The following is an 11929-nucleotide window of genomic DNA, read 5'->3' on the forward strand; positions in this document are numbered from 1 at the left end:
TGCACTCAGCTGGGGGGGCTGCACTCGGCTCGCGGGGCTGCACTCAGCTGGGGGGGGCTGCACTCAGCTCGGGGGGCTGCACTCGGCTGGGGGGGCTGCACTCGGCTCGGGGGGCTGCACTCAGCTGGGGGGCTGCACTCGGCTGGGGGGGGCTGCACTCGGCTCGGGGGGCTGCACTCGGCTGGGGGGGGCTGCACTCAGCTCGGTGGCTCCAGGAGGCCCCGCGTCCTCACGGCCACGCGCCGGGCAGCCGCGCTGCTCCACCCAACAGGGTCCCAGTGAGAAAGCCGCATGTGCCACCTTCCCACAAAGTGGCCGATTCCTGGGGAGTTCTGGCGACCAACACCGCACTGAGCAGTGCCGTCCCGGGCCTGCTCGAGTTGTCACAGAGATGGGCAAACCGAGGCTGTGTGGAGACCCCCGGGGCCCGCAGCACAGATGTGGGGAGTGAGCGCAGGCCGCGCTGTCCCGTGGCATCGAGCCGGGCACCGGGCCGAGGGACTTAGCCCGTGAGCTGGCTGCATGGGGGTGGGACACCACATCCCGGTGCTGGTCCCCTCTGCCCCCACCTGTTTCGCTCCACGTGCCCTGCCACCCCGAGACCTGGGAGCGGCCGTCATCCCTGGAGCTGGCCTGCCCTGGCATCTCCGGAAACCTCCCGTGGAAAATGCAAACTCATGGTGATTCTTGGGTTGACAAATATGCTTGTTTCCCCAAAATGAGGCTGTGGGGGAGGAGCTGAGGGAGGAGGCAACTGGGAGAGGGACCCCTGGGGATGGCCTGTGCCTGGTGCCATGCCGGGACGGCAGGTGGAACCCCCATCTCACCGGCCGTGTGGATCTTGGCTTTGCACTGAAAATGATGGTGCCCAGAGGTGACGCGGTGCCCTTGCACACTTACCCTCCTGTGTCCACAGGGATCCTGAGCCTGAGGCTGGCAGGTGAGACAGGTGTAGACACCCCAGTTGAAGGGACAGGCCAGTGTCTCCAAGATGAAGATGAAGGGGGTGGAACAAACCCCAGGCTGCAGGGGGAGGAGGGCAGTAGCTAGAGGACCTTGGATGGCACAATGGCATTTCTCAACTCCAAAAGTTCTAGAAGTTTCTGTGCACTGTTTTTGTTCAGAATTTCTGCCTGGAATCTGGGACAAGAACTTGTACTCTAACTGTAGCTGTATACACTGGACCCACCCAGACCCACTAAGCCCAGGGTCTCACCTCCTGGTGGGGAGGGGCTCCATTCCCAGGACGGGTGGGCAAGGGCAGGCGGGGCCCCGGACCCGGGCGTTGGCTCTGGTGACTGGATGGGGATAAGGGGCTGTGGGGGGTCCCTTTGAGACACATCACAGAGGGGAATGAGGACAGTGGTGAATCTTGGACTCCCTCACGTCCTGGGTCCCCCTCTTCTTGGCCTAGTAACCTCAGTTTCCTCTTCAGAAAAGCAGGGATGCTGCCCCCCTGCTGGGGGCGCTGGGTAGAGTGAACACACACGGGCTTAGGGCTTCTTGGGGTATCTTGGTCCATGTGGCCGGTGCCTCCTGGGGCAGTCCCCGCACTCAGCCCTCCCACCTGGGGCTGATGGCTGGGAAGGCTGAGGTGAGGGATAGGGGGATGGGTGTGGGGGCAGGGGACCATGGGAGGGGCTCCGAGTGAGCGGGGAGGGAGCAGAGGAGGCAGAGGAGGGAACGTCTGGGGAGCCAGTGAGTGGGGGATGCTGGGGGTGGGCGCTGAGGGGCAACGGCGGGGGGGCGGGGGGGGGGCAACCTGAGCAGGACCTGGCCCGGGCTGGGTGTCGGACACCGAGAGCCCTCAGAGACAGGCCTGCCAGCTGAAGACCCCACAGGGTCTCGAGTCAGAATCGTCTAGAAAACATTCCCAAGGGAAGCAATGAGATTCCAACGTTTAATATTGTTGAGCACCTTTGTCAGGCGAAGGTAACTTTCTTAAAAAAGTATAAATAGTGAAAAATAAGCAATTAGAAAAGAAGTGGTGGCCCCCCGGGTGGGCAGGCGGGTTCTTTGGTGGGAGGTGGGGGGGCAGGGTCGTCAGAGCCCCCGCAGCTCATCTGTGAGGAAGGCCAGCAGGAAGCGGCTGACGTGCCCGTCGACGATGATGGGGGAGAAGCCCAGGACGCGGCGGGCCCCTGGCAGCACCTTGGGGTCTGGAAGACAAGGTGGCCTCAGACACTGCCACCGAGGTGCCTGCGCAGCCCCACAGCCAGGTGGCGTGGGGCGTCCCTGCCAGGCAGGCCGGCCCGGCGCTGGCTCCCCACGCACAGCTGTGGGGGCCTGGCGCGTCCGGGCCGGGGCGGCAGCCGCATGCTGGGCTGCGGGCCTCCTGTCCTACAGTCAGGGATGTGACATGGGGGCCCAAGGTGGATGCCCTGCTCCAGGCCCCATGCGGGACAGGGACCCCCAGAGCCCCAGCTGCACCCACCCTCCCACCAGGAGCTGTCACCCTCCGGCCCCCGGGGATGGTGGAGCCCCCACGCTCCCTCCTCTTCCCGTGCCTGTAAGTGGGGCCCCACTGCTGTCCCACTGCACAGGCTCGGAAACTGAGGCACGGGGAGGCCAGGTGGCTCGGTGCTCAGGCCTGGCCAGGCGGCACCCACCTGGAGGGCAGCAGTAGGTGAGGAGCGCCAGCCCCGCGGCCAGGCCGAGGCAGGCCAGGAAAGCCACGGGTCCTGGGGAGAAAGAGGGCGTGTGGGCATTTGGCTGCCTGAGCCAGGATAGTGGGCGCCCCAGCGAGCACCCTGGGGCCGGTCAACAGGAAGGCAGGACCCAGCCTGACACGGAAAGGAGAAGCCCCTGAGGCAGAGACGGAGCCCTGGGTGGGGGACGGGGTGGGGGAGGCGGGAGGCCGTTACCCCTGTCACTGAGCCCGTGGCCCGCGGTGCCCGAGTCTAGCTCTGTGCAATCTGAGTTCTCTGGAAACAAAATCACAGGGCTCGGTTAGTTGTCTCCCTGCCTGCAGGAAACCAAGGGGCAGCTCAGGCTCTTTCCCTCCACCCCCGGGGCCCTCAGGCTGGGCCAGACCTGGCCCTAGGGACACCCACCCAGCCTCCTGGGCCGGGCTTGGCAGAATCAGCACCAGGGAGGGGGGCCTGGGGCGAGTGTCATGGAACCGTGAGTTTTGGATCTCCTTCTGTCCACATCCTGAGACCCTGAGGGCCGTGGGGTGGGGGGCGTCGTTCCCTGCAGATGCAGGCACCGCATACACTGTCTCGAGTCCGGTGATGTCATAGGAGGGCAGAGTGGGTGCTCTCCCCAGACCTCACCAACCGGCCACCTGCTGATGGCCCAGGAGCCTGGAAGGTGCTTGACGCCCAGCCAGGCTGTGGGGTCCCCCCTCTGCTCTGGTCCTGGGGCAGAGCACATCCTCAGGTCAGAGACACCAGCCTGGGGTCCCAGCTGAGCCATCTAGGGTGAGCCACCCTGTCCCTCAGGCCTCTGGTTTCACATCAGAGGATCAAGGGACACCAGCCCCTCCTCCAGTGGACCAGGGCACAGAGGCCTCAGGCCCGGGCTGCCATCCTGCCTATGCCTCCCGTCCCCAACCCAGCAGCTCAGAGGGTCCCTCAGGACTCATGTAACTCCTGAGCTCGGGCAAGACCCTTAAAACCAAAACGCATGTGCCTTGGACCAGCCACTATGCCCGACACTGTTCTACAGAAACACCCATATTACGACCCCCCCGCCCCCGGGGCATCCTCAGTTACGGTGTGACCAGTTTCTGCCATGGGGGCACAGGTCACTCAAGGCTGGCACAGCCATGAGCCGCCCCCAGCACCCCAGCTGGAGGAAGGGCAGAGCCACATGACAAGACACCACCTTCTGTGTAACCACAGGCACGGGAGAGGCGGTGACGGCGGTATCTGAACCGCTGGCCGCCGCCTGGGGGCGCGGGGAGCACACTTACGCGGGGCCAGCCGGCTGGGCAGGCGGCTGTGCAGGGGCTGCGCGTGGATGTACAGGGCGCGGTAGAACTCCTGGCAGTCCCGCTCGCCGCTCCGCTGCAGGTGGCCCAGCAGGTCGCAGAGCCGCATGCGCAGGGACGCCTTGGGATTCCGGAACTGGGGGTGGAGAAGGTGCGTGGGAGGGTCAGGCTGGAGGCGGCAGGGCCAGGGAGGGCTGGGGGCTGTGGCTCTGCCCCGGGCTTCAGCTTCTGCATCAGACGTGCCTCTGCCCCGGGGCGGAAGGGGCGCGTCGCGCAGAACACCAAGAGGAGGCAGCAAGTGCCACCAGGGCCTTAGCCTCCCCATGTGGCGCCCCAGCTGGGGCTGCGGTCACAGCACAGCCACTGGTCCTCCCTGTGGAGGCCAGAACACGTCATTAAGAAAGACACTGGTGACATTATTACAACTGTTAGAAGTTGATGGCTGGCCGCAAGTTACACTTCACCCCGAGACTCTGTTTCTTCACTTGTAAAAAGGATCTAATAAACCCAAACTGCAGGGCCGCTACAAGGCATCGGTGAGGTGACGGCATGACAGATAACTTCTAGTAGTTTATAGTCAACAGGAATGTGATTCAAGGAATTTAAACACGGAGGGTTAAGCATGGGGGGGAAGCCCAGAGTCCTCTGATGTGTTAATGGAGAAATGTGTGGTTCTGAAGGTCGGTGAACGGCACTGGGCATTGATCCGGGCCTGGAGGCCGTGGCCTGGTGCTGCCACCTGGTGGCGTGTCCCGTTCCGCTCGGAGCCAGAGAGAACCAGAAACCGCAAGTACTCAGCGGGCCAGGGGCCATGTGTGCGGGACTCTCCGCTTTCTGGTATAAACGTCTGAAACTTCTCAAACTTTTATACGATAAATGTATATTAGGCTTTTAATCACAACAATAAGGTATGAATGTCACCCATACTTTTACTTTGCTGTGGACTTTCAGAACCTGGGCCCCCGAGCCAGGAATCCGTGTGCCTTCCAGCTGTGTTGGGGGTCAGCACAGGCCCCAAGCCCTGTGGACAGCCCTGCGGCTCCGAGAGCGCGGCTCACTCACTCGGCTGGCAGGGGCCCTGCACCCCAAAGCCCTGGCCCTCTGGGGGAGTCGGGGGAAGGGTGGCTCAGGCGAGGGGCGCCCTCCTCCCTCAGTGTCCACTTGTGAACCTTTGGAAGAGGCGGGATGCAGAGCCCTGCAGCACTGGGGTGAGCCCGGCCAGCGCCCTGCCCCCCTCCCCCCCAGGCTGGTCACATGCAGCGGCTCGCTGTCCTGTCTCTGGCGATGCTCCCAGCGGCTCCAGGGTGTGGGCAGGCCCGGAGGATGCAGGAGGGATGGAGGCTCACAGAACAGATGTTTCGGGCCCAACAGCAACGCTAGGACTCAGGCTTTCACCTCCGAGTTGTCCTACCCGCGCCCCTGGCGCCCCCCCCACCCCATTCTTCCAGCCTAGGCAGGGAGGGACAGAGGGAGCACCTTCTCTGCATCGCTGTTGCTGAGGATCTGGGGGCAGTAGCGGTTCAGCTGGAGGATGATTCTGTCCACCTGCTGCTCGCTGAGGCGCCCGTAGCCCATCAGGAAAGGCGTGTCCTGGACCAGCCGGTCGCAGTAGGTCTGCTCTGAAACAGCAGAGCACGGAGGGCATGAGCGGGCTCGGTCGAGGGGGGGCCACAGGGCCACACACCACCCGCAGCGTGACCCCCAGGCCCCCGGGCAGCACGTCGGCAGTAAGCGCCTGGACCCCTGCAGACACTGCACCTGCGCGGGCTGTGCACGGCCCAGGACCCCTGCAGAGGACGTGCGCGCGTGCGTGTGTGTAAAACTCCCGCCCTTCTCTCCTACACCGGAGAGCTGGCAGCAGAAGATACACTCAGAGAGGCCCCCTCAGCTGTCCTCAGGCCCCCCAGGGCCTGCTGCAGGGACACAGCAGCCTGGAGAAGGCCTGACCCTGCAGCTCCCACAGCTGCTGGTCCTGCAGGGACAGGGGTGCAGGGCTGGGTGGCCTGTGCCGGCATGGCATGGGACACGTGAGCCTGCCAGGCCTGGTGAGGCTGCCACACAGCAGAACAGTGTGCCCAGCCGGGGTCCTGGGGACACTTTTTAAAGCACTACCAGTAAAGCATCACTGCCATGCCATTTTTCCTATTAAGAATGTTCTTTAGAATGACAGGCCTGTGAAACCCAGGGGTGGGTGAGCAGTTGGTGGGAGGCACAGGCCCCCCGAGGGAGGGTGCTGAGTCCCAGAGCATCTACTACGTGACCAGGTGCGCCCCCCACACCACTGTCAGCCTGTGGTGTGGGCACCGGGGCTGCGCGGGCAGAGCTGCAGAGGAGAGTTTTCGGGTGTGACTGGAATTAGGTTGCTATCAATTCACAATAGATAGTTATAACTTTACGATGTTATGCGTAATTCTCACGATAGCCACAAAGAAAATACCCAAGGAATATACCCAAAGGGAAATAAAAGTGTTACTACAGAAAATCAACTACAGATGAAAGAAGGTAGTAATGGATAAAGGACAAAAAAGCTACAAGACATACAGAAAATAAACAGCAAAAAGGCAGAAACAAGTTATTCATTATCAGTAATTGAAGTAATTATTATTATTATTATTATTTACTTTTGGGAAAGAGAGAGACAGAGCATGAGCAGGGGAGGGGCAGAGAGAGAGGAAGACAGAATCTGAAGCAGGCTCCAGCCTCTGAGCTGTCAGCACAGAGCCCGACGCGGGGCCTCAACCGATGATCAGGAAGGGTCCGAAGTCGGACCCTTCCTGACTGAGCCGCCCAGGTGCCCCAGTAATTGCAGTAATCACTTTTATTGTAAACAGATTAAGGAGCGCCTGGCTGGCTCAGTCAGCGGAGCATGCAACGCTTGATCTTGGGATTATGAGTTCCAGCCCCATGTTGGGTGTAGAGTTTACTTATAAAATAAAGTCTCTCAAAAAATAAATGTAAACAGATTAAAAGACACAGACTGGCAAAATGGATTTTTGATATTGTGATTTCTAGTAAGAAATCTATTTAGTCTTCAGCCAGGGCTCCTGAAACCTCTGGAATGTCCTAAGTGAGGAGCCATGAAGATGAAGGTGTCTTTTGTTCCTAACAAGCCCCTTTCCCCCTCATCTGTGTGCATGAGGTGAGTTTTCTAAAGCTGCTACAAAACCTCAGGATGGGACTGGTTGCCAGGAGAGCCAGCCACGCGTTAGAGGCTTGGAGGGGGGAGGGGCCGGAGGCTGAGCCCATCACCAATGCCAATCACTCAATCAATCACGCCTACGTAATCAAACCTGCATAAAACCCCAAGAGGATGGAGTCTGGCGAGCTTCCGGGTTGCCTAGCACAAGGCAGCACTGGGGGCGGCGCTGGGGCGGCGGCTCGCCCTGCAGGGACAGCAGGGACACGGTGGGCCTCCTCCTGCATTCTTTGCCGTAAGCACCCCTTATGTGTGTGGATGTTCATTTGTATCCTTGCAAATATCCTCTGTGATAAAACGGCACTAGGATGTTAAGTGTGTTCTCAGGTTCTGTGAGCTGTAGCAAATGCCTGAACCAAAAAAGGGGGTCACAGGACCCTCGGTTAACTGCCAGCCAGTCAGTGGGGTCTGCAGTGGGGATGGCGCACGGGACTGAGCTCTCAACAAGTGGGAGCTGATGCCACTCCCAGGGAGACAGTGTCAGAAGGGAGGTGAACTGTGACACCCCAGCTGGGGACCGGAAGTGTCAGGAGTCCTCAGAGGCATGAGTGCTGCCTGTGCGAGCAGAGGAGAAACAGACTTGTTTTTCTTCTCAGGGTTAAAAACATATGTTTCAACTATGGGCTGTCTGCAAAAGACTCAAATCCAAAGACTCACACGGGCATAAAGTGAAAAGATGGAAAAGATGACGCTGCAAAAAGCACCGCAAAGAGATCAGGATGGCCCTGCAAATAGGAGGCAAGATTGACTTTGCATCAAAAACTGTTAGAAAAGACCACCAAGTACATCACACGTTAGTAACAGTGTCAATTTACCAAGAAGATCTAACAAGCATATGAGCCAAGTCTCAGAGCCCTCAGATAATAGTAACAGTAGGAGACTTCAGTACCTCCCTTTTATTTTTTTTATGTTTATTTATTTTTGAGAGAGAGAAAGGGGAGGAGGGGCAGAGAGAGAGGGAGACACAGAATCCAAAGCAGGCTCCAGCCTCCGAGCTGTCAGCACAGAGCTGGATGCAGGGCTCGAACTCATGAGCTGTGAGATCATGACCTGAGCCGAGGTTGGACGCTTCACCGACTGAGCCTCCCAGGTGTCCCAGTTCTGCACTCTTAGTAACAGCCAGAACCGCCACGCAGATAACCAGTAAGGGAATAGAGGGCATGAGCCGCACGACAAACCAACAAGAGCCGACACACCTGGACCGACAGTCGCCCCGCACCCACAGGAAGTACAGGCGCACCTCCCTTCACCAGTCTGGGAGGCGGTACGTAGGCTGTGAGAGACACTTCACACCAGAAGGGGGGTCTCAACTCAGCAGCCTAACGTTACAGCTTAAGGAAGTAGGAAGGGAAGAGCAAACTAGAACCAAAGTAGGAAGAGGGGAGGAAATAATAAAGATTATAGCAAAGATAATTGACATGGAAAATAGAAAAAACAAAAACAAAGTGTGGTTCTTTGGAAAGATCAACAAATTGACAAACTGTTAGCTAGACTTACAAAGAAAAAAGACCCAAATTACTAATATCAGAAATAAAAGTAGGGAAATGACTACCAATTTTACAGAAGTAAAAAGGATTATTAAGAAATACTTGGAAAATTGTAAGCCAACAAATTGGACAAACTAGATGAAGTGGACAAACTCCTAAAAGTACACAATCTACCAGGGCGCCTGAGTGGTTCAGTTGGGTAAGAGCCTGACTTCAGCTCAGGTCATGATCTCACCACTCGTGGGTTCAAGCCCTGTGCTGGGCTCTTTGCTGACAGCTCAGAGCCTGGAACCTGCTTTGGATTCTGTGCCTTCCTCTCTGCCCCTCCCCCACTCACACTCTATCTCTCGCTCTCAAAAATGAATAAATGTTTAAAGAAATAAAAAATAAATTAAATAAAAAATAAAAATAAAAACACACAATCTACCATAACCAAAACGTGGATACAGAGAAAATCTCAATGGACCTATAATTATAAAAGAGATTCAATTAGTAATTGAGACTCTCCTAACAAATAAAAGCTCAGGACCAAATGGCACCACTGGTGAATTCTACCTAATATTTAAATATCAAAACTTCTACAATTCTTCCAAAAAACATAGAGGAGGGAACACTTCCTAACTCATTCCATGAGGCCAGCATGACCCTGAGACCAAAGCCAGTCAAGGGGACCACAAGAGAAGTACAGACCAACATTTCTTGTAAATACTGATGCCGAAATCGTCAACAAAATACTAGAAAACTGAATTCAACAGCATCTTAAAAGGATTATACACCAGAATACGAGGATGGTTCAACATACGATAATCCATCAATGTAATGCATTACGTTAACGGAGTGAAAACACACACACACAGACACACGATCGTCTCAAATGATGCAGAACAGGCATTTGACAAATTCAACTCCTTCTTGACTGAAGGAAAAAGGCATTCAATAAAATTAGGAGAAAATTTCCTCAACACAATGAAAGTCACATATGAAAAACCCTCCGCAAATATCGTACTTGATGGTGAGAGACTGAAAGCTTTTCCCCTAAGACCGAAAACAGGCGAAGCCCACACCCTCACTACCCTCGTCAGGGCAGGACTGGAAGTTCACGCCAGAGCGATAGACAACAAAAGGAAATCAAAGCTATTCAAATGAAAAAGAATAAGTAAAATGATCTCTTTTTGCAGATGACATGGTCTTCTATCTAGAAAACTCTAAAAAGGTTAAAAATTAATCAACAAATTCAGCAAAGCTGCAAGATACAAAATCAATACCAAAAAACCAGTTGGATCAGTATACACTACCAATCAACAATCCAAAAAAGAAAATAAGAAAATAATTCCATTCACAGTGGCATCAAAAAGAATAAACTACTTAGGAATAAATTTGACCAATAAGGTGAAAGACTTGTACACTGAAAACTACAAAACATCACCAAAAGAAATTTAAAAAATTGCAAATAAATGGAAATATACCCTCTGTTCATGGAATGGAAGATTTAATGTGGTGAAGGTAACAGTATTACCCAAGTGATCCGTAGAGTCCATGCAATTCCTATCCAAACTCCAATATGTTTCTTATTTTTCATCCTAAAATTCATACGAACTTTTTTTTTTAACACTTATTTATTTTTTGACAGAAAGCACCAGCCCATCCTTGTGTGGGGAGGGGCTGAGGCAGAGAGAGAATCTTCAGCAGGCTCCATGCCCGGCGTGGAGTCCTACAAGGGGCTCCATCCCGCGAGCCTGGGATCATGACCTGAACTGAAATCAAGAGTCAGATGTTTGAGGCACCTGGGTGGCTCAGTCGGTTGAACGTCTGACTTTGGCTCAGATGGTGATCATGCTGTTTTTGGGTTCAGGCGCCGAGCTGGGCTCTGGCCTAACAGCTCAGAGCCTGGAACCTGCTTTGGATTCTGGGTCTCCCTTTCTCTGCCCCTTCACCACTTGTATGTGTGTGCTCTTGCTCACTCTCTCTCAAATAAACATTAAAACATTTTTTTAAAAATAGGTGCATTTCGGGGCACGTGGGTGGGTCGGTCAGATAAGCAAGTGACTCTTGATCTTAACTCAGGTCAGGATCTCATGGTTCGTGCAGGGAGCCCCCATCCAGCTCTGGGATGACAACACAGAGCCTGCTTAGGATCGTCTCTCCCTCTCTCTCTCTGCCCATTTCCAGGCTCTCTCTCAAAATAAATACATAAACTTTAAACTTTTTTTTTTAATGTTTTTATTTATTTTTGATACAGAGAGAGACAGAGCATGAGAGAGGGAGGGGCAGAGAGAGAAGGAGACACAGAATCTGAAGCAGGCTCCAGGCTCTGAGCTGGCTGTCAGCACAGAGCCTGACACGGGACTCGAACCCACGAACATGAGATCTGACCTGAGCCGAAGCCGGAGGCTTAACCGACTGAGCCACCCAGGCGCCCCATCAAAATAAATACATAAACTTTAAAAAAATGTTTAAAAAAAAAGTGCATTTGTTGTGAATAAATAATATCTCAAAAAAGGTGAGGGGTTATCAAACGGGGCCATCATGTGGGAAGAAGCAGGGCCTTCTCGCTGATTTCCGCCCCGGGCCGACTCAACAGACCGTCTGTCCTCCCCACTCTCCTGCTGCCACCTCCTCCTGGCTGGTCTTTCCCTGCGAAAATATGAATTTCTAACTTCTGGATCCTCCCAAGTCCTGAAAGTCTACCTGGAAGACAGACTTGTCAGCAGCCCCACCATGGTGAGGAAGCCACCCGCAGGGACACGAGAAGATCTGCCATGGCCACACGGGCAGGGCCTTCTGGGTCACCTGGCGTCACCACCGGCAGCCCCTCTGCTCCCGCCGACGGCGTGTGCCCCACGACCAGGCGCTCCGCAGGCTCTGCGCGCAGATCATTCATCGCCCCATCAGCTCTGCAGCTCTAGCAAAACCGCCACCCCCATTTCCAATTTGGGAAAGTGAAGTATGGCAAAGAGAGGACGGACCTGCCTAAGACCTCAGCCGCTAGGGAGTGAAGACGGGAGTGAAGATGGACGTTGGACCCAGGCACAGCTTTGCGGCAGCCTCTTGATATCCAAGACTTGCCACTCGCCTAATTAACGTACTCGTTACCTGTGCAATTAGCTGCACCCTGGCCCCAGGCCGTCCTGCCCAGCACCGCCTCAACAGCATGTGCACTCGAGTTCAGGACAGGCACACAGCAGGGGCTCACTAAAAAGCTCTGGAATGAATGGGCGGAGGCCCAGTGCAGTCAGGGGACCGCAGCCGGCACACTGTGGCGGTCCCTCCCGCCGCAGCCCTAGCAAGGTGGAGTCTCCACCGCAGCAGCCA

The 11929-nt window shown here is 55.7% G+C and overlaps 1 protein-coding gene across 1 annotated transcript; it reads right to left on the bottom strand.

Moving 5' to 3' along the window:
- Positions 1-1886: 1886 nt before the first annotated feature.
- On the bottom strand, positions 1887-11498 carry CARD19 (caspase recruitment domain family member 19). Its single transcript, XM_029919703.1, has 7 exons — positions 11335-11498; positions 5882-5906; positions 5411-5803; positions 3917-4070; positions 2865-2924; positions 2610-2681; positions 1887-2159 (listed from the first exon to the last, which is right to left on the bottom strand). Exons 1-7 carry the CDS (start codon positions 11496-11498, stop codon positions 2044-2046), a joined length of 984 nt encoding a protein of 327 aa, XP_029775563.1. The 3' UTR covers positions 1887-2043.
- Positions 11499-11929: the final 431 nt, after the last annotated feature.

The sequence above is a fragment of the Suricata suricatta genome, chromosome 13 (genome assembly GCF_006229205.1).
Source record: "Suricata suricatta isolate VVHF042 chromosome 13, meerkat_22Aug2017_6uvM2_HiC, whole genome shotgun sequence".
NCBI classification, from domain to species: Eukaryota; Metazoa; Chordata; class Mammalia; order Carnivora; family Herpestidae; genus Suricata; species Suricata suricatta.